Below are 22,814 nucleotides of genomic sequence, written 5' to 3'. Positions count from 1 at the left end.
TTAAATTTAGCTTTGTTTGTTGTTTTTAGTAGCACCATGTTGCGGTTTGTACAGGGACAGAGAAGCTAAGGTTTTCTTGAAATGCTAACAAACTTAATTTCTTCAACAACTGACCACTTAACTCTTTTAAATCTAGACGCTGCTGTCATCCAAAACAGCTTGAGACCGTGCAACTGTAATTTCCCACACACATTTTACAGTTCAAACTCACTTAGCAGCTGTGTTAATCCCACATTAAGGAGTTCAAAGCATAAAAATGAGGGGGGGGAAAAAGAGAGACGAGAAAAAAACCCTACATATTAGAAAGAGAGTATATTTTGGATAAACACATGTACATCAGAATATTAGTGTAATTAAATTTGGGAGGAGAGTCAGAGGTCAATAATCAAATTAACCAATTTTGACCAAATGACATTGTTTACTGGATAAACTCCTTTAGCAGCATCCCCTTGCTTTCAAGTGGCTCGTGGCAAGACATTATATTTCACAAATGTGCAGTAGCTGGAATTCTAAATGTTTTCGCTTCCATGCTAGTGTCGGAGACATTACCGTTGTTGTTGAATTATGTGTTGTGCTTGGTACAAAGGTGACAGAAAAAGAGCTGTACCACAATCTCGTGCAGCAGGTTTGAAGTCATCAGGAAAACGTATCTGCTCCGTGAAATGGGTAAAAAACATCCTGTCCCTCCTGCTGAAAGCCGCACTCCAGCATCTGCAATAACAGTATCAGGTTTTTCCAGCGCAGCGTTTGCTTTGACATAGATATGTTATCCAGATTTAAATGTGGATACTTTAAAGCTCAGCCTGTTTCCTCTGCGTGAAAAAACCCTATTATCATCTTGTCAATTTCAGTTTCCTCCCACTGCAGCCACTGAAACAGACTCACATCCGCAGATGGATACGTGCACACAAACACACGCACACGCTCACGATCGGCTCGTATCTCTACAGTGTCAATGGTTTTAAGATCACCATGTCCAACCTTTGACTCTGCCGCAGAGAGAGGAACCTGGGATTAATGAGTCAACCTCCACACTTACCGCAGGAGACAAAAGGGCCGGGAGTTAAGTGTCGTCTCCTCCGTCGGCCCAGAGGTGTTGAAAGGGTGGATTGCTGGGGAGGAAGTTCTTCTGAGGGTTGAGTGGATGTTTATCTGCGTCCGAGTGAGGGAGAGAAGAAGGAAGAAGAGACTAAAAAGTAAAAAGAAGACGAGGGTGTTCAGCTAGTAGAAGCAGCAGTAGGAGTGAAATTAGCGATGGTACTAATGCAGGTAGTGGAAGCGGCAGTGTCGGGGGCAATATTTGCAGACAATGTCCACACTAAGCCGGCTAAATCTGAAAAATGCAGTTGGCCTATGAAGACAACACAACTGTCTTTGTGATGCTTTCGAAAGGTTTCCCGTCCACACTGACATGCCTAAACGATTGGAAAATGGCTTAATCCCTTCTTCCTCCCTCTTTGGTCAGCAAATAACGTTTTGGACAGCTGAGCTCATTGTTAAGTTGTCGTCATTGACACATTTTTTTTTTTTTCATTTCTACCGATACAGATAACTGACGCACAAAATAATGATTTGATCGAGACTCATAAATGCTACCTAGTAACCAGTAGAACAATGAATCCTCCGTTATGCTCACAAATGATAATACAGAATAGACATAAATTAATGACCACAGTTTTTACTGTCCACACTGAGTGCAAATGCTTCTGTTTTGATTTGATCTGGAGACCGTTTTCAAAAAGCTAACTTTATTTGGATGTGAAAAACTTCGGTTCAGCGTGAATGAAAGGTGTTTTCAAATTTAAGCAGCTTAAGATGGACGTTGTGTTTGTGGCAGTAATAGTAAAAGTCGTGTCAGTGATATGACGTGTAGTTGTACCAAGGCTGAACAGTATTCTCCAAGGAAGATAAAAATTTGATTTGTTTGCGAACACTTTTGAACTGATGGAAGTGCTATTTAAGGCGGAGGAGCTTGTGAGTGACAGTGGGAGAGGACGAGGAGAGGAAACAGCTGAAAAAAAGTGTAAATAAATCACTCTTGCGACACTGTCGCACATTCGCACGTGACAGTGTTTAGGGTTGTCGGTGTAACGGGACTTTGCAGAAACTTTGGCAATGCTTCCTGCAAATGCTGCTGATCAAAGCTGAAACCAGTGCTTAGTTTTAGTTACAAACCTGGGATTTTGCTTTTGAGAACATACCAAAGATTAGATTTGGTTTGCAGTGTAGAAATAGCAGTAATTATACTGTGACAGCAGCGGTAGGAGCAGTACTAGTAGTGCTCTTGTACCAGCAGTGTTGAGGACAGCAGTAGTAGCAGTCATGGTAATGCTGTGATCATACAGTCACGCAGTGGGAAATTTCTTTTAATACCAGGTGAACCACTAATGGAACACACAAACATAAACCAGTACACAGTTTACAGTGAACACTGAGACGGTACTGTACAATTACACCACACACACACACACACACACACACACACACACACACACACACACACACACACACACACACACACACTCACCCTGCCGTCTCTCTTGACATTCTCACGCCGCGTTATCACCATTTCACTGCGTTCCTCTTTTTTAATCTCCAAGAGATTGAACCCTTTACAAACGCAGTGCCACCGGGTTGATGCCTCACAAAACATAACCACAGTGAGTCCTGAGAGCCCCCGTGATGATGGTGTTATTTATCGATGCTCGAAATTAGATACTTCACACTCAGCGTCAGACATCCCCTCTCGGGATGCGTTAGTTCAGTGTACTTCTGTCTTTACGCCACCAACTGATTCTGCAATGAAACGAAAACACAGCCCTCTGTCTTTAATGCTAATCAGTGTGATACCAGTACCTAAACATGTCAAGTTGTCAGCATGTCAAATTATAGACCAAATCTTAACACTTAAATACCGTTCAAACGTCTCTTTCAGGGGCCGGAGTTACTGAGCAAGTATGTTGGAGAGTCTGAAAGAGCCGTGAGAGAAGTAGGTGCATTTAACTTCCCTTCCCTGATTACTGCAATCACATGGTTTACAATAGTTTGTGTTAACGGAAGGTTATGCAAAGTGACATTCTTTCCTGGTGACTTGATCCTTACCAAACTGGAGAGTTAAAACTGTAGCGCCCTGAATATTTTTAGTTGTTGATATAATCAACGGATGACCTGAGCTGCAATGTATGACATTAATGAGTGGTGTATTTCCTGTGTATGTTTGTGTGCACTTCGGGCCGAGAATGATTCATTGGTCCTGTTAAAGATTTGTCCTGTTTTCCTCGTCTCTATTGTTGCTGACGCCGCTCACAGGTGTTTCGGAAGGCGAGGGCCGTCGCTCCCTCCATCGTCTTCTTCGACGAGATCGATGCTCTTGCCAGCGAAAGAGGAAGGTACGCACATGTTTCTTTTTCTTAATGCCTCGGTTAGAGGCCTGGAATTAGAGAAAAAAGATGCCAAGAGAGTACAAAAATAATGTCGGAGACGGTCCCTTCACACTTGATAAACATGCGTTTCCTCCCTCATAGTTCTGTGGGTAATTGTTCGCCGCTCACCAGTGCTACTGTCAAGCATTTACTATTTTCAGCGCTGCGGTCATTCATTGTCCAGCGATGACAAATGCACAGTCATCGCTGCCGTCTGCTTTAATTTATCGGCCGTAGCCTCTGTCCCCGCATGTCTCACAAAGATTCACTTATGAATGGATGGAGCACACATCCCGAAAAGTCTGCATGACTGCAATATCAAAGCCAGCCACTCGGTTCCCATGGTGCCCTCTTGGACTTTTGCGGCGTTTCACTATTGGCGAGCACAGAACGGAGTCTTGTCTGCAGGCGCTTCAGTGGGATGGCACTGGGAACATCTGTGGCTTAAAGGAAAGAGGACGAGGGGTGGGGGGCGGGGGGCAGAAAGAGGACACAGATCGGCGGCAAACAAACACTTCATTGTGCCCTTCCACGGCAGATGGGAAAGTCCAAATATGCAGCTTGCTTCCTGGTAAACCAGTCGATGAAACTAAATGTTGTAGGACGGAGCACAGAAAGGCCATCGGGCCATTTTTCTATGTTGGCCCTCGGTCAGATTCTCCAGCGTCTAATACATGTCACATTTAGACTTCTCTGTTTTTGTTAAAGTGCCCCTGATCCTGAAAAATGGTTACAGAAAAAAGTATTGGATATGTAAACTTACACCATCACATCTGTTCTTACTAGAATCACCAACATTCATTAGATTTGAACATATTTGGTTTCTCCTCCTAAGGAAAAAACAAAAACAAAAAACTGTGAATCCCAATAAATCAACCAGTATCTAATATATGATACGTTACCAACCAGAGGTGTAATGACTCACGCGTTGCACCGATGCATTGATTGTAAGTTACACGGATTCAATACAGTGATGTGCTAAAAAATAAATTGAATTTCTTTACAATCGAAGCTTAAAAAACTCTTCGAAACGCAGTGATCAAATTAAAACTACTTGCTTCTCCAATCGGGACTGAAACTGGTGCCACTTTTGTTACCGCTACTGCCGACACTGTCAGCTGTTGATGTTACTGTTACCACGGCTACAACCATACAACTATCACTATAACTGTTACTGTTGCTGAGAGTGAAATGTGTGGTTGAGGCTAAAATATAACACATAATTTTAAAAGATAGTTATATTAATTATCGTATTCCATATAGTAGATATTCAGTCTTTAGCGCGCTCTTAAAAAGCTTCCATGTTGTCAACACGTTGTAACCGAACCAAACTAAAGTCCTCTGCATTTCCTGTGATCTCATAATAGAACACTGATTAATAAACGCTGTTCTTCTGTAGATTTTTCACTTTGTAGGAGAATAAGGATAGTTTCCCTTTATTGTAATGAGTACACGGCACTGGCTTATGAAATCACGCTTCCATAATCAAAATCATATTGAGAAAGAAAAATAACAGTTGCTCTTTAAATGAATCACATATTTTAAGAATGAAACTGAGTTGCTGGTAAACTGGTAATTGATGCAGTCACTTCTCAACCCTTAGTCTCAGCTCCAGCGTCTCTCTTTGGTTTTCTGAGATGGGATGTATCGTAGTCTGGCAAACGGCACTGGCTACCTTTTTATGTCTCGTTCACCTGGCTCTTCCAAAGCACCGGGCCAGATAAGCCAGGCCCTTCAGTAGACAGCGCTTCAGTGGAGGCATTTTTCCAGAGAGACCCGGAACGCCGCACTGTGACGTTTAGTGCAGTCTAGACTCATTTCCAGTGTACAGGATACAGCTGTATTTCAGCTTGTCTTCATCAATCAGTTTGTCTGCCAGTGGGACTGTCGAGTTCCCTCCCTTTTACAGTATGATTGAGCTTCCCCCTCCTCGTCTTGATGCTCAATTTTGCGAATGTACTCCGCGAGAGCCGACTCCGAGGCCCCACCCAGCTGCGGCCGGTGTTCTCTAATAATGCGGCGCGGTGTGAGAGTTTGTCAGCTCGCTGTGATGAACGCGGGGCTGGACCTGTGCCTCGATGCCACTCGCCGTTTTGAGAAGTGCACTTAGCGCTGCTGATCTATGAAGGATATTTATTAGTCTTCACTTCCTGCCGTGTTTAATCAATGAAGTGGCTCACGCACGGCGGCAAGAATTCAAAATTGTTGAAACAGCCAGACAGCCTCTGCTGTGTAACGTGTGTGTGTGTGTGTGTGTGTGTGTGTGGTTTTTTTTCTTCTCCCCCTATCGAGGCAAAGGATCAGAAGCACCTGTAAATCTGTCCGCCTACCTGCCATGAGTCAAAACTGTCGAAATGAAATGAAGCAAAGAAGTCAGGAGGAGCAGGAGAGTAGGGGAGATGAATAAAAACAGAGAAGTGATCCAGGCAGAGACTGATTGATGAGAATAGAGAAAAAGAATTGTTTTCTGATTAGAGGAAGAATCTCTGCTTTGTTCAGGATTGACTGAATTGAAAATAAACTGATTGAAGTCCTGAGAGTGAACCTAGAAAGGGAAAAGGGAAGATAATGATAATAAGAGAAAAAACAGAAGGATCGTAGGATTTGAAAAGAACAATAAATGCAAGAGATTAAAATGTTGCAGTGAAAGGCAGAAATACTTTCTCTCTACATTTCTCTACATCTTTCTCTCCCTCGCTCATTGTGTCTGTCTGTCACTCCTCTTCTGTTCTCTCACCCTCATCTCACCTTTCCTCATTTTCTCTCTCCTCTTCGTCTTCCTCCCTCTCTCTATAGTGCCTCTTTTCCTCTTCCTCACGTCCTCTCTCCTATCATCTCTCCCTCTATTGCTCACTCTCTCCACACACTTATTTTTCTCACCACGTTTATCTTTCTCCCATATTCTTTCACCTCGTATTATCTCTCTCATACCCCCTCTCTCTCTCCAGTTCACCGCTCTGTCCTCCTTTCCCTAATCCTCTTCCCCCCTTCCATTTCTCTCCAATATCTCCCCTCACCCAAACTTTCTCTCTCCACCCCCCTTCATATCTCAGTGACAGAGCTCCTTTGTGTTCCTCTGCGGCCTTGTCTCTGCTAATGACGTCTGGCACTTCCGCTGGCCCTGTCAACAGAGACTGTGTGTGTGTGTGTGTGTGTGTGTGTGTGTGTGTGTGTGTGTGTGTGTGTGTGTGTGTGTGTGTGTGTGTGTGTGTGTGTGTGTGTGTGTGTGTGTGTGTGTGTGTGTGTGTGTGTGTGTGTGTGTGTGTGTGTGTGTGTGAGAGAGAGAGCTGGGAAGGGTGGCTGTCTGCACTGCGCTATGGAAAATAACCACCTTGTAATGCAGCGTCTAACACAGTGATGAGTTTCTTAAATTATAGAGCCGCTGATATTCTATTTTATATTTTTCCTACTGTCGACAGCTCCTATGAAAAGTGTTGCTGGTGGAGCCAAGGCCTGATATGCTGAAGCACTAGTTTCTGGACAGGTTCCATTCTTGTCCAGAAACTATTAAAAACACATCAGTGAGCACACACTGTTGCACTTTGTGACATTTCCCTTTATTACCATAAACTTGGACTCTGTAATCTATTTTGAGTCAACCTACACCATCCAGCTGCAGCAAATACTCACCAGAGCAACAGATGTGTATCCCTGCGGGGCTTCAAATAGTCATCAAAAAAACCCCCAAAAAAACACTTTTTCCTCTTTTTTGAGTAATGTTTGCTGAAAACTAGCGAGCTCATCTATTTCAGGAAATTCATTTTAGCGTTTTTTGTTGTTTTTTTTCAAAATGAAGCTATATATTAGGACCTGTTTTTTATGTCTTTTCATGGGATTTGTTGATGACAACAAAAATATAGAATAATGCCAGCCGTACCCACTAAGTCAAAACACATAACTACTGCATATTGTTTTTCTTTTTTAAATTCTGATCATAAATTGTTTAGTCCCCTGCTCTTGTGTCTGTATGCTATTATATTATAGTAACAACAGAGGACCATGAATGGGCAAACAGGGATGTTTCAGTTACGTTTGTTTTTTTTTCTCACCTCTTGCACACTAATTAAGAATGTCTCATTAAAAAAAAAACTAATAATAAAATGAATGGGATTAATGGAAGTGCTGCCAGAGTAATTCCTTAAGATTCCAGTCCTGGTTGATTTGACGACACCAGTGGTTACTGTTTGTAATGACCCGTCGGGTGTGGTCAGAAATGAGCTCTGGCGGTAATGCCACGGCGTCCTGGAGTACACCGGTGCATCGCTGCAGCAGGGTGAGAAATTAAACTACTCTAGGGTCGCGCTCAAAACGACACAGGTATCAACCACTGGGGCCACGAAGACTCTGGGCTAAAAGGGATTCACCTTGTTTTAATAACCAAGACGAAAGAAGACTGTCGTCCGACACTCACGATCTACTGTTACAGATCGTGTGAAATGTTGAAATTTGATGAAACCCGGGAGAGGTGAAGATTTTGAAACTGTGCCAGATTGGCAGAGCAAGTCCAAACAAGGTGACGGTTGTTAATTTCGTGAGGAGGACGGCTTTACTTGAGAGGGATGTTCTATTTTCCGATGTTTTGAGTTCTGTCCAGCAGGATGAATCGTGCTAATGAAAGAACCTGCTTACAGAGTGTCATTGAAACTATTCAAAAGTTCCTTACAAGCACGGGCATTTTTCATGATTATGTAATACTGCAAATATCGGTGAGGAGTGAGAAAGGTTCAAGGCATGTGTTGTACTGGACTCCTGAGAGCAGGAAGTTGCATGCTGCTACATATTTGTATCCTTCATCCACTCATTCATCCATAATACATTCATTTCCATTACCGCTATCTTTTTTCCACTATTCCATTTGTTTCTTTTCTTTACATATTTCTCCTTTTTCCACCTTCATTCCATTACAGTACATGATGTCCTTACTCCCCTCTGTCCATTAGTCATCTGTAATTCATCACTTTACACCATCAATAACTTCCTTTTTTTTTCACATTTTTCTGACTAATTTAGATAAATCCCTTTCCCTTTCCATCATCCATCCTTAGATTCAATCGTCCAGTCCACGCATCAATCTCATCTCTGTTTCTCTCTCTTTCCATCCTCTCCTCTCATATATCTTATGTTCTCATCGAACCCCCCCTTCAGCTCCTCGGGCTCCGGTGGTGTAGGGGACCGGGTCCTGGCTCAGCTCCTGACAGAGATGGACGGCATCGAGCAGCTCCGAGACGTCACTGTGCTGGCCGCCACCAACCGGCCCGACATGATCGATAAGGTAAACAGACGCCGGCTCTCTGTCTTTATCTCTCCTTCCTCCTCTTTGGTCCGTGATTGATAAGGTTGGAGAGATGTTGTGTGTGTGTCTCCTCCTCTCCCTCCCTTCCTCTGTTGAACATGATTGATAAGGTCAAAGATCGTTCGCTCCGGTCCGTCTTCTTCAACTCTCTCCTGTCTGTTTGGATGCTGTCACTGTGTTATTTTAGTGCAGCTGAATTTGTTGTTTGGGTACATTTGTACGAAACATGCTTGGAGCGATTTAGTCTACCCTGGAACCTTTTGTGGTTTATCATGACTGAAAAAGAAATTACTTAAAAACACTGGAAGTTTATGGATCAAAGGATATGGACGTATCAATGCAAACAGGATCCCGTAGATTAGTTATGTTTTAATCTAGAAAACCTGCAAAGATAAAATAAGGCAGAGAGTGCAAACAAGTCCCTCATGCTTTGACTGGAATAAGACTATTGCTCTGCAACTTTCCTCACAATCTCTAAACCAGTGTTCGATTTCAGCGGCTGCTTCCATTTAGGATCTTGTTCCAAGCTTGCAAAATACCCAGCTTCACTCTGACGCTAACAAGTCTCTTGCTCAACCATTTATTTCTACATCGTCTTTTTTAACAGTGCTAGGGGCATGGCTCTAGGGCAGTGCCAGTCTATTGGTTGATCCAAAAGACTGAAATATCTTAAGAACTATGGGATGGATTTCTATGACATTTTGCACAGACAGGTCCCCAGAGGATTAATCCTGAGGGCTTTGACTATTTTTGATTTTTGGTGAAATATCGTGTCAAGTGCTGGATGGACTGACATGACATTTAGTACAGATATCAATGGTGCCCGGGCGATGAACCCTAAGGATTTTTGATGATCCCCTCACTTTTCATATAGCGCCGCAGGCACGTCAAAGGTTTTCACTTATCCAGTGGATTACCTCTAAATCTACTTGATTTTTCTGGCACAAAATTTGGTATAGATTTTCGTCCCTCCCAGGTGATGTATCTTGATGACTGTGGTGATCACCTGACTTTTGCTCCAATGGCATCATTCGGTAAAATTTCAAACTGCTTACTACTTTGGTTTACGACCAAATACCTGCAAAACTAATGACATTTCCTTTAGCCGAAGCTGTAGCTTTTTTTTGTTGAGTTGTTGAGCAAATGTTGTCATGCCAACACAATGAACCAAGACGGTGAACATTGCACTTGCTTAGGATCAGCATGTCGGCATTGCCATTGTGAGCTCGTTATCGTGCTGACATTGGCATTTAGCTCAAAGCACTAATAGAGTTGCTAGCATGGCTGTAGATTGTTTGTCTTGTTTATTAGCAAAGAGCAATGTACAAAACATTCAGGGAACACTAGTAAAATTCTTATTTTTAGTTGGCATTGAACGTTGCTTTTGCCTTGACAAATTCAGTTGAACATTCATGCATATCATATCAAAATTTTAAGCTTATCAATTTGATGATCTGAATCCGGGGACTGCAGTGTTAGGAGCAAGTAGCTTCTGAAAAATAAGTTGTAAAAGTAAGAACGCCTGTTATATCGGTCTGACAAATTCATTCGATAAACATTTCACATCTGCTGCTATTCATCTCAGTTTCAGGTCCCAGCCACAGATTGTGAGCATTATTAAGGGTCAAGCCGCTCTAATTCACACCTACAACAAAGTAACGATTTCACTTCGGACTCAGTCAATTTTAAACGCACTATAGATCGGAGTAAAACGTTTGTTTTTTTTCTATCTCTCTTCTTCCCCTCCATGACAATTTGAGAAGAGGGAGATCTTACTATCAGTCTTTTTGTTCCTCTGCGCCCATCCTCTTTTCTATTTTTCTACCCTTTTATCTCCCTCTCTTCCTCTTTCCATTCACAAAAGCTGTCTTTGGTCTCTTATCCTCCCATCTCTGTTCTAATGAAATTTCCTGAGTGCTGATCAAAGACGGAGTCTGTGCCTTGTCAAAAAGGGCACAGGAAAGGAGAATGTTGCGGCGCTCCTTAAGCTCCTGCTCAGGCAGCCGTCTGTCTCTGTCTTTCTTCTCTTTTTTTGTTGTTGGGTTTCCTCCGCTGCTCAGTTTAAAAATACCTACTAATAATGTAAGGGAGTGTTTCATTCTAAAATAGCATATCCATCATTGAAACTTAATAAAAAACAGCACGCAAACTTATAGAGCGATTTACTGATGCGAGTTGAAATCATTTTTCTCTTGGTCATATTTACATATTTTCCTTATGTATTCATCTCCGATCGTTTGCCATACCCCCACTCTTTCAGATATTCCATCCAATCATCATTTTATGTTCTTTTTATTTTTAGATATAATAATCACATATCTCAACTAAGAAAAGAGCACGAAAGAGTTGGCACGCCTGTTTTGTGTAGACTGGTAACTGCTCACCGCAAATCCATCAGCACTTATAGATACGCCTTAGAGAAATCCCCAACATACAAATTTTGGGTAACCCCCTCCCCAAACACTCCACCCGCGTCCCACTTCTAGCCCACTTGTGGAGAATTGATCCATCGCTGTGGTGGGAAAATGACAGCAACTTCCTCCACCTCTGCAACTGGTTGCCATTTCATTTCAAACTCCATTAGAAGTGTGGCAGCTCAGTAACAGCCCGAGTGTGGGTTTGCATGTGTGCGTATATCTGAGAGGGGGGATGCACTACGAGAAAAAGAGGGAGAGAAAGAAACTCTATTAACAGTAGGTAGGGGGTCAAACCCCTGGGTGGACAGATGGGAAACCCCAGGCGTCCTTCCCCAAGCTGGCCTCCCTCTCAGGAAGTGGTCTCCTGGGAAGCTGAGAAATCAGATTACCTCGTCCTGCCCACAACCCCTACTGTGTGTGTGTGTGTGTGTGTGTGTGTGTGTGTGTGTGTGTGTGTGTGTGTGTGTGTGTGTGTGTGTGTGTGTGTGTGTGTGTGTGTGTGTGTGTGTGTGTGTGTGTGTGTGTGTGTGTGTGTGGGGTTGTTGAGTAAGGTTCAAGTCATTTGAATGAAAAACCTATGAGCTACATTGGGAAAGGGAGCCGCCAAATGGACAGAGAGGCACTCCACGTTTGCCCACCCCCCACCCCTTACTCTTTTAGCACTCATACCTGCCTTTAACGCCCCTTTGCCACCACCGACACTGGCTGTCAGTTCGCGCCGGAGATGGGCGCGCATTTCCATACCAATAGCAGGATATGATGGGACAAATGAAGATTAATGGGATCCTTGGTTGTCAATGAAGTCATTGTGGGCTCTTGATGGAGCAGAGGAGCCTTCTAGGGGCCTCGGCTGTTTGATGGACAGAGTCGGCGTCGGATGGAGAGAGGGGAGAAATGGCGTTTACTTTAGTAGGCCTGCTGTCCATCTTTCAACCGCCGCTAAAGGAGAGTGTAGATTTCCATTTTTTTTTTTATCAAGTTGTTCCTCTAAGGGTGGGTTGTTTTGAGTTGGAAACACTTTTCCATATGGCACCTATGTCAGAATGCGTTTTTATTTAATCAGCTTAAAGAAGTAAAACTCTATAAAGTATACAGGATATGACCGAGTGTAGTCCTTGGAATATTTAAGAAGTAAATAAGTAAGTAAGTAAGAATTTTAGCAAGAATAAGAACATTTGAATGAAGTTCAATATTATCCTTATCGTAACCTGTTGGACAAATCCAAATTCTTACCCATACCTTGAAATTGGAATTCGGTTAATTAAAGGTAATTCAGTATTATATTTATCATCTTTCAGTAGAATCATATCGAGATGATTTGACTACATAGTGATTAAATTCAGAAAAGTTTTTGTTTTGTTATAGAAGAAGAATTCCGTCTGATGTAATGGATAATACAGGCTTGACTGACACTAGATAGCATTATATCTGCTAATATTCTTTTTCCTATAAATACCTAAAACTTTCTTGATAGGGATCCCATGAATGAGTTTTTTTTTTTTTTTTTTTTAAATGTGACCAAAATATGTAGTGAGCAGGATTCTTCACAGTTGAAAATCTTGTCAATGATCTCTGGTGGACAGAATATGCATTAGAGTCACTGTTTCAAGCACATCTTTGGGATGTCTGCACTGCGAATGACATAGGCCGACCAACACAGGTCCCTGCATTTAGGGAAAATTTGATTTTATGGTATTTTATATATTTTTTATACATATATCGAAAAGTATTATTATGATAGTGATTTCAACAATTCGGAATTTAAATTCCGTACATTCCGTAGGAATTTTGCTCAACAATAAAACTCCAGGTTATGTTGGTTTCTCTATGTAACGGTGAAAATACGCCTCGATGTGTCTGTAGTGCTTGCAAAGCCCTTAGTTTCCTTATATTTACATGAAAATTTGTAATGTACTATAGCTTGTTTGCTCATCTGATCTGGACTCCACCATATAAAGTAGGCTGTAATGATGCGGAAGCCTAACTTTTATAACCTAAGACATCCTGTCTTTTTGCACGCACACAAAGCCCTCCAACTTCCTCTTGCCTTTGGGTTACATCACTGACAAACATGACCAGGTATGCAACAGCATAAAGACACATTGTGACTAATGTATCTGAATCTTTGGATAACAAAAGATAAACTAATACATAGTTTTCAGACACGCACATAAGTGCGTCCTCCCGCCATTGTATTGCAAGAGATGAATGATGATGAATGGAATGCACGTTTTTGCTTCGTCAGAACCCAAGACAAACCAGAATAATCTGCTTTTGTGCTCGACACAAACAAACACACACGTAATGTCACTTTTAAGCTCTAAACACCATCTGTTACAAATCCTGTAAATGAAATTGTATAAGGAAATGCGACTAATGTCAAAGGTGCAGTAACCAGTGTAAGTAGGTTTGTCCATTCCTCTGCAAGATGACATGCCACCAAACAACCCCCCCACTGAGCCCCTTCCACCTTAAAAAAACTTCTTACACTTCCTCTTTCCTTTGTATTGCGCCAATCACCCAGGCCCACCTCTGACCTGCCATGACCTGGCTGTGGTGATTGATTAGCACCACCAGGAATATTTATCCAGCCTGTTCAGTAGGAAGTACCCCCTGTCCCTCTGTTTGTCGAGCAGCTGTCCATCTGTTTGATTGTACACACAAACCCATACACACGCTCAAACAAGACGTCTCTTTTACCATGTGCAGTTTGGCTAAAACCACATTTTGAACTCTTTTGCCTTTTCCAGTCTGTTTTTGCGAAGGTGACCTATTCCTCAGGAAAGATAGTTTTGGTTGGTTGTTTCTCTGAATGTTCTATTTGTTTACAAGGCTACTTACAGTGGAAAAGATAAGTAGCAGATGGGTCTTTGTTTGGGATCAGAAGTTGCCAACTGGGCTCTTATTAGATCAGCGGGCCAAAACAAAACAGAGGAAATACAATTAGAGTTGACAGGAAGGACTGGATGTCTGTGAGAGACTTAATATAAATGCAACTAACCTGGCTGCATTGTGCATAAGACAGTGACAGTAAATAAGCAGGTAACTAAGCAAGTATTTTTTCCTGCACCTTTGACACTTTTCATATCATATCTAACATTCGATATGAAATTCCAAGTAAAAAATTCAAGTGGAAGGTGACACTGAGTTTTTTGAGTATTCATTTAATCTCTAAAATGTCAGAAAACAGTGGAAAAATCCCCACCACAGTTTCCCAGAGACAATGCGAAATCTTCCAATTGCTTGTTTTGTCCGAACAACTCTCCAAAACCCACAAGTACTCGATGAAAAACGGTATGAAACTGACAAGAGCAGCAAATGTTCACATCTGAGAAGCTGGATGGAAACAGAGAATGCTCAGCATTTTTGCTACGTAAATTACTAAACTACTCAATGTTTAAAATTATTAGCTTACTTTTCTGTTGATTGACCCAATCGGTTAATTAGTTGGTCGTTTCAGCGCTGCTTATTGTTGCTTGATGCTAACACACGTCACATCAGTCATTGTTTTCAACAACTAAATTAAGTTAAGTGTAACCCGACAAAATGCGTCCTGTCCACCAGGCTGTCTACAGCTAACTTGACAGTCATGAAACATTTCACTTGGGATTCGTCGATATTCACTTGAGAGCACAAGATCACACCTTTCTCAGCACTTAAGTGCTTTTAATATTACGATTTATAAATATAAATATTGTTTGACTGTAACTGTACTGACAGATCGTGTTCCGACAGCCCACCTACAAATCTTATCTGCCTGTTTTACTCACCTTGTTGACAGTGAAATCGTGCCAGACTGCTGTTTCGGTCACCTAACAGCTCCTCGGGCATGATACCGGGCGGGAAGAATGGCAACAAGTGAATGATTGCGACACCTTTCCTTCCTGGTAATACTGTTTGCCAGCTTTTTCCAGAAACCCCTAGTATGCAATGTTCAAATTGCGACATTGGGTACAAATCTGTAAAACAAATCTGAATGTCAGTGTCAGCTGAATTTTGCTGCATAAAGGAAACGCACAAAAATAAAGCAGTTTCTTTGTTGTTGTTTTTTTTTTAAATTTGTGTCTCAGCGTGGTTTTAAGGATGAAAATGAAGGTCAGTATGAAGTTTTTTTGTTTTGTTGTCTCATCCTCCAACAGTGTAACTTTTTTAACCACCAGATCAGAACGTCTTGTCTTCTCTATTGTCTGATGTTAGGCATGAGCTTTACTCCCTTCTTCATGTTTACAGTATCTTCCTTCTGAAAATCAGCCCCTTGTACTGTAGTGTGGCTACTGAACAGGAGATGGTGCCAAACTTGACATGGGTCAGTTCTTTTCACAATTATGTTGAACACTGACAGATTAGAAACCTGCCAGTAAAAATGCAAATGCTTATATAAAAAAAAAAAAAAAAGTTGCACAAACCTAACTCTATGTTGCTTAGTGAACAAAGTAAGAAACATCTGCAGTTAGGGGTTCACTTCTTACTGAGGACAAGTTTTCACTCATGGTGATAAAAGGAGTTTAGAGAAAAGCAATGGCTTAATGTCAGATGTCGCCATTTTTTTTTGTGGGTGGCAACAGCAGGAAACATGTCACACTAAATAAATTTTAACCACATAAAAAGAAGCTGAAAAGCTGACTTATGTCTCAGGGATCCATTGATGTTGTATTATTTAATAGTCTGTACTGGATTATGATACTTTGCGGTGCATGTACTCTACAGCAGATCCACATTTCCATGTCGTGTATCTAAATTTAGCAGTCATTTTGTTGTTCTGTTCAGTACTTTTTCTCCTTCGCTGAAATGTAGCCCTGCAGCATGATGTACGACACTGAAACATGAGGATAAAGCACGAGGCCTTGTGAGACATTTTATGAGCCCTCACGGTCTTGTGGTCGTGTATCCTAAGATACTTCCAGTAACACAAACTAGCATTGTATCCGTGCAACAAAACTCCCCATTTATATCTTCCAAGCGGATCAAAACGCCTCCTCCCACTTTACATTTTAATTTCACGCACAAGACTGCAGAACATCTGGCCACATGTCCTCTTACTAACAAGTACATGGAGCATGTTAATGAAAGGTGAATTAAGTCATAAAGTCCTTCAGTGGTCCACTGGACTTTAGCAGGAGTGATACAAAGTAAATACCTGACATCAGGCTAGTTTGAGCAGCCTGAACATCTGCCAGTGTTTTCCTAGCCAGTCTGGGCGTTGCTAATTGTAATCACAGTTGAATTCCTCCAGACTGTAATTAGTGGGCCACTTGGTAAATATTCGGGCATTAACTAAGAGTAGCTTTGATTTTTTTTTTTCTTTTTTTTTCCCCCCCTCCTGTCCTTCTCTGTCTTTTGCATTCACGGCTCACATCAGTGCCTCTATGTGTGTATGCCTGTGTATGCCTGTGTGTGTGTGTGTGTGTGTGTGTGTGTGTGTGTGTGTGTGTGTGTGTGTGTGTGTGTGTGTGTGTGTGTGTGTGTGTGTGTGTGTGTGTGTGTGTGTGTGTATGAGTGTGTGTGGCTTTCCATTCATGTATGCTTTGCATGCTGGTATCCCAGATCTTAATCAGTGGTGTTTTGCAAATGATTTATGCTTTTGTTATCACCTGTCTGGTGAACCAGAATGGTGGGGTTTCCCACCTCATGACTACTGACAAAGTGTCAAATAAGTTATAAATCATTTTGAAGAAAATTAAATGAACTGTGATACACTGTGATTTGATTGGAACTGACATTTAATGTGGTCATGATTCTTTTCGAGGTCAATTAATCGTTCGATTCATCCTTCTGGTTTATTAAATGTCACACATCGCGAGTTCCACAGTAATGTCTTCAAATTGTTTGTTGTGTCAGAAAAACACTCCAAAACCAAAAAGATATTCAATTTACAAACATATAAAACAGAACATGCTGCAAATCCTTACATTTGAGAGGCTGGAATCAACGGATGTTGCTTCAATTTTGCTTGATAAATTATGAATATGATTGATTCATCTTGAATTTCAAAGTTTGTTCATGACGTTGGAAAGAGCAGTTGACAAAGCAATCTCACCTCAAGGTCCATTCAATATCTGTTCTGTAGCTTTTGATCGTATCTCACAGTCCCTGTCAGCAGACTGAGGTTTCTCGGTTGTCGAGGAATTGTAGATGCTTAACTTCACATTGACGTCCCTGAACACTTCAACGGCTTGTCGTGAGATGTTGTCTGAAAAGTTGAGTTTCAAAATTCATTCTTGCCCTTGCAAACAGCAGCTGACATCAAAATTCTTGCCGGTTAATTTTCTGCCGGTCGACTAACTGAGTAATTAGCTAGTCGAAAACGCCAGTGCCGACCCTGTATGACTCCACAGTCAAGCAACCTAAAGCAAAAAAATCATACAAATGTGTGCACCTAATGTACGTTGTGCTTTTGCTTGTGTGCGTTTGCTCATATGAACGCCTCTTCTTCCGTAAAGACGGTACATTATGACTTAAGTGAAGAAGGCCTCCCTCGAACACGCAAAACATTTCAGGCTCCGTTACGTGGCCTCATAAGAGGGCATCGGAGGATCCTCTGAGTTTCGCTCTGTGAATACCTTTTGTTTTGCCTTTTCTTTGGCACAAACCTCCACCTGAGCCATGCCTCCACTCAACAGGAAACAACCCTTAGCTAAAAGAGCAGCTATAAGCCAGCCAGTCAAAACAGGCCATATTTTATTTTGTGTTGGACTGACGTTATCATCTCCCAAGCTTTGCTCTCCTCTCGTGACGAGCCAAGCATGATGGAATCTCTATTGGTGCTGTCTTAAAGGATTAGAGCTTATTCACTGTTTTTTCCTGACTGCACAGTTTGAATAGGGCCCCGCTGCCGCAGTACAGGGTGTCCTGCTGAAGCTGAGCTGAGCCGTGGATATTATCCACACTGTTCTTAGTGTTCCTCTGCTTAACAGCTGTGCTCTCGTTGTTCCTGCTAAATTTAACTTTTTAACCGTTTTCGTCCAGAGCACACTGTTCTAAATTGAGTTCTTGCTAGTTTTGGTATTATTCTCTTTCCTTAAACACTGTTCTCTCACCGTCCTGTTTTGAGAGTATTCAAAGTATTTCCTGCCCTGGTTATGTTTCTAAGATGCGGTAATGAGAAGGCAGAGGGAGAGTTTTGGTTTGTGGCTTAGTGAAGCTACAGTGGCAAAAGAAAACAAAAAGTGTGTGTGTGTGTCTGTGTGTGTGTGTGTGTCTCTCTCTCTTTGCGAGCAGGTAATGGGATACCACCTAGGGATGGATGAGCTCTTGGAAGCGGTGTGCATGTGTGTATGTGTTTGTCAGCATTGGGGAAGCAGGATCCCCAGGCAAGTATCAAACTTCAAGGGCTGTATTAGTATCAGCTTACACATGTGTACATCCAAGAATACACAGTAAAAAAGCCTCCAGTCCGACCAGACACCAAAAACAAAAAAAAAAACCCGGCACGATCAGATTCTGGTTATCTAGCCGTATAAAGATTTAACTTAGTGGAAGAAAGTTAAAGAAGAGCACCATTAAAGGCATTTCTTTTCTTATGTAATTTACTATGTTTAGTCAAAAAGCAGTTTTAAAACGGTTGGAAATACAGTACATATTATCCACACAGAAGCTATAAAAAAATAGAAGTAAAAGAAAATTCATGAAAATAAACTGCTTATGTTTTCAATGTTACTGTAGCTTGTAGTCAAGCTATGTGTGTGTGTGTAGTTTTTTTTTTTCAATACTTTTTTTTCCCATTTCTTGACAAAACGCTCTTTATGTTGAGGCGACCAGAAGAAGTATAACACTTGCTATTTATAAATCAACAGGCACTCTGTACTTCCGTCAGCTACTCCTGTGTTTTGGTGAGCAGGAGAGAGAAAGACATGAGGATGGTGGAGGTGTGTGTGTGTGTGTGTGTGTGTGTGTGTGTTGGGGAGGAAGGAGTGAGGGAGGGATAGGGAGGAAATGAGGGCTCTTTGTGCTCTGCTACCTGGCAGACATCTCCAGCATGTGTCGTCTTGCCTCTTGGCAAGCCGAGACCACCGGCGCCCTTGGAATGCTCTCAGTTCAGGAAATCTCGTTTATTCTCATAAATGCTGCTCCTAACCCCCCTCCTGCAATAGTGCTGGAGAGCTAGTATATTTTCCTCTTTTTACGTGTCTGCGTGTCCGTCTTTACTGTTACTTTATTGGCTTTTTTCTGTATTTCTTTTGTCCTCTATAGAGTCTTCTGTGCTGTATTCATCGAGGTGGATATCCAATTAACACGAGTGGCTATACTACATGACGGTGGGCAGTGTTACCGATCAATGAGCATAGATATAGTACCAAAAAAATTACATACACCATGATCGCAGATTTTATTCGCACTGTTCACCGCGGGTGAGCACAGTGAATGCACAGTTATCTCCAAGCCAATCGATCACTAACTAGCCTGCACATATGACTCAGTATATTCCAGTTTCACTGCAGATGCTCAACAGTTGTTACAACTCTTTCAGCACCAGCATTTGGTACATAGAGAGAGTGAAAAATTTGACGGTATGCCTACCCGAAAAAGATTGGACATTGGTGCGAAGCAACTTAGGTTGTTTCAAAATAAAAATAAAATATTCTGACAACAAATATGCCACAGGGACACAGTAAATTGTTGTGCTTTTAGCGCTACAGCCCCATATTCTACCTCAAACCTCTACTCATCGTAATTCGAAAAGACCCTCAGTTAACCTGAACAATGTAGCTACTGTAGCTATCAGTTAAATTTAGCCAAATGCTAATGCTAGCTTCTGTTAGATGTGTCATCTGCTGCGTTAGTTTGCAGTGATGGTTAGCCGGAGGCTAGCTAAGCAGCTAGTCAATCAGCTCGCTAACCAACTAGCTAACTAGCTGGTTGGTTAGCAGGCTATCAAGCTGACAACTACGTGATTCAGAAAACATGATCAGTGTCTCATCAAAACCTCGGACAGAAAGAAACTGTCTTGTATAGAGACAGCCCCAGTGTGTTTAGAAGCAGTTGTCTGGTCTCGCTGTATAACTTTGTCTTATTAATAGCTTTTCTAAATGCGTCGGAGCCCTGCGCCGAGGAGTCTGACAAAAAATAACACAAGGCTGAACCTGGTTAGAATTTTGCAACGACATACGGCAAGCATCTGCTGCGATGGCAAATTAAATACATACACTCGCTTCCTAGAGAATTACATCACTATAATGTGAATGCTGTATTTTTACTGTTTGCCTTATAACAAAACAAAAAACAAAAAAAAAGAAATAATTTCAACCATAATAACTTTCCTGAGTGGCAAAATCCTGTCTCAGAGTATTGTAAACCACTGTGCGGTGTTTTGGCACCTGATAAGCCTTGAAAATCATGGATCCATTACTCAGACTGGCCTTCCTGTCTCACCAGTACCTGAAACAACATTCCTCCACCTAAACACACAGTCAAAATACAGAGCAGAGACAGCGAGGTTTATGGAAATTGTGTCCAAATTTTTAGAAAAACACGAAATGTTTTAGTAACTCACTTGCCTTAATGTTGTGATAGAGTATGTTGAAATAAATACGGTTTAATTTTTGAAATGCAGCTTTATCGCGGGTAATACATTTATAGGTAACTTGTGCCACATGAAAGGACATTAGCCAGCCCGCTTGGTCTTTCTCCAGGCTGCCTAAAAGCCAGTGAGTAGGAAGGAGTCATCCTTCGCCACCATCAGGATACAGTCAGACCCGCATACAGAATAGAAGCTGGTAGGGGGGCCACCGGGGGGGGGGGGGGTTCACCAAATAATACTCCCTTTGTATGTCCCAAACATCCCCTGCTGAAGCCCCCTGAGCCCGGCTGTCTGCTCTTGGGATCCCAACACCACATTAAGAGCTGCTTACAAGTGGATAAGGTGTAAGTTATGGGGGGATTTGAAATGGGAGTTGGAGGAAGAGGGGGTTTCGGTTAATGTTGCAAAAGGAGCTACAGTGTGTCTCCTTTTTTTTTCCTCCTATAAAAAGCAGGTTTGTGCTCCTTTTTTTTTTTTTTTTTGTTCACCTCGACAAGGTCCAGTGCTGTGTTTGGGGGATGGCCAAACAAATGGGCTATTATTTGCTGGAGTCATTTCAGAGGCGCACTGGTCAGGCCGGAGGAGTAACGGTATCCCAATGTATATCCTCTGCTGGCTTCAGTCGTCTTTACCAAGATATAAGTTACCTATTGTATCTGAAATGAAATCAATCCCACCAGGCCCTTCTGTGAGGAGGACCATTTGCCTGTCAGAGCAGGAGTTGAGTTTCCATGTACCGGAGCTGTATGTATACATATATCAGTGTTGGTTAAGTAGATTCCTTTGGATACTGAAAGACCTTGTTCTGCTTTTTGTTGAAGTGGAATAATTAACGTTAGGATTAGGGCTGCAACTTGTGATTATCGACTAATCTTTTGATCGTTTTTCCAATTAATTATTTGGTCTGTGGATGTCAAAAAAATTGTAAAATAAAGACTAGTCCCCTCATTTATGCCCCAGAATATGCCGAAAGGTGACATTCTCAGTTTTATTGCTTTGGTGGGCAGCACTCCAAAATCTGAAGATATTTAATTAACAATGATATGAAGCTCTTATAAGCAGCATATCTTCACATTTGAGAATCTGAAACCATCAAATGTTTGGCTTTTTGCCTAATGAATTACTTACGCTTTGAACTAATTATAGAGATTGATGTTGTTCTCTGGCCTGTCTCCTTTGACAACTTAAATTAATTATTTGATGATTTTAAGGCTTGACTTTAAACCTCTTATATTAGTTACAGCACAACCCCTGAGGTCAGGGAGAGCTACAACAATAAAGTGACACAGAAACATAACTGACGTCTTTGAGGCCCCGTGGCCCTGCTGCAAGCACTTGGCAGATGCCTTGGAAAAAGGATGACGGCGCAGTGTCACTTCGTTTCCTCTTTCACAGGCTGTGTTTGATGAATGACCGTGTGAAAGGCAGCTGGTTCGTAGGGTTGGGGCTGCACCTCTGTGTTCGTGTACGTGTGTGCGAACATGCTGTGAAAAAGGGTACCAGCGCTTCTTTTTTTTTTTTTTTTTTTTTTTTCCTGCTCGTCATCTCTGAAGTCAAAGTAATTTATTGCTGTCAGGAAGTCCCCAGAAGCGCTCTCATACCCGAAAAAACCTTGACTTGGGTCAGATGGGGGATGGAGAGGGTTGAGAGAGTGTCACACCCACGAAATACTCTCATGTATTTCTTGTGTCAAAGGGCCATGGGGAGGTCCCATTCTAGATCCTGTGGCCTGAGAAATGAAAGAATTTCAGAGGTTTGCCTGGTCCACTGTCCACCAGGCCAGACCCCAGAACTAATCTCTTTCATCTCCTCTTCTCGCTGGCCGGGGGAGATGGGTGGGTTGGGATGAGCGTATGCTATGGTCTCTTCCACCTCCTCCTCCTCTGGGAACTTTGCCTCTGCCGAACAGACCGCCTCAGGGAGATGTGGCTGAGCCCTCTTTCTCTATCGCCCTTCTCTTTTTTTGCTTTATAACTCCACTGATCCCGCTGAACTGCTCCCTCCCTCCCTCCCTCCCTCCCTCCCTTCTCCACTAAGCCTTGCTCCCTCTCTCCTTCCCTTCCCCTCCTCTCCCTCTGTGGGCCTCTGAGCTGGACTGCCTTCCCTTTGGCTTTCCCCTCTTCCTTCCTTCCTCAGTTCCTCCACTAATAGCTCCCTTGTTCCTG

General features: G+C 42.2%; 1 protein-coding gene across 5 annotated transcripts in view; it reads left to right on the top strand.

The window, feature by feature from the left end:
* spata5 (spermatogenesis associated 5) overlaps nt 1-22,814 on the top strand; it is a 123,595-nt gene that overhangs the window by 32,283 nt on the left and 68,498 nt on the right. For 4 of the 5 annotated variants that reach the window (XM_040119966.1, XM_040119967.1, XM_040119965.1 and 1 more), the window contains exons 13-15: nt 2,936-2,989; nt 3,310-3,389; nt 8,568-8,694. In XM_040119966.1, coding sequence (XP_039975900.1) covers nt 2,936-2,989; nt 3,310-3,389; nt 8,568-8,694 — 261 coding nt within the window. Of the gene's footprint in view, nt 1-2,935; nt 2,990-3,309; nt 3,390-8,567; nt 8,695-14,913; nt 15,042-22,814 lie in introns of those variants that run through there. The other variant, XM_040119968.1, reaches the window with a different exon arrangement.

Source organism: Xiphias gladius, chromosome 23 (genome assembly GCF_016859285.1).
Source record: "Xiphias gladius isolate SHS-SW01 ecotype Sanya breed wild chromosome 23, ASM1685928v1, whole genome shotgun sequence".
NCBI classification, from domain to species: domain Eukaryota; kingdom Metazoa; phylum Chordata; class Actinopteri; order Istiophoriformes; family Xiphiidae; genus Xiphias; species Xiphias gladius.
This window is presented reverse-complemented; position numbering and strand designations above follow the sequence as displayed.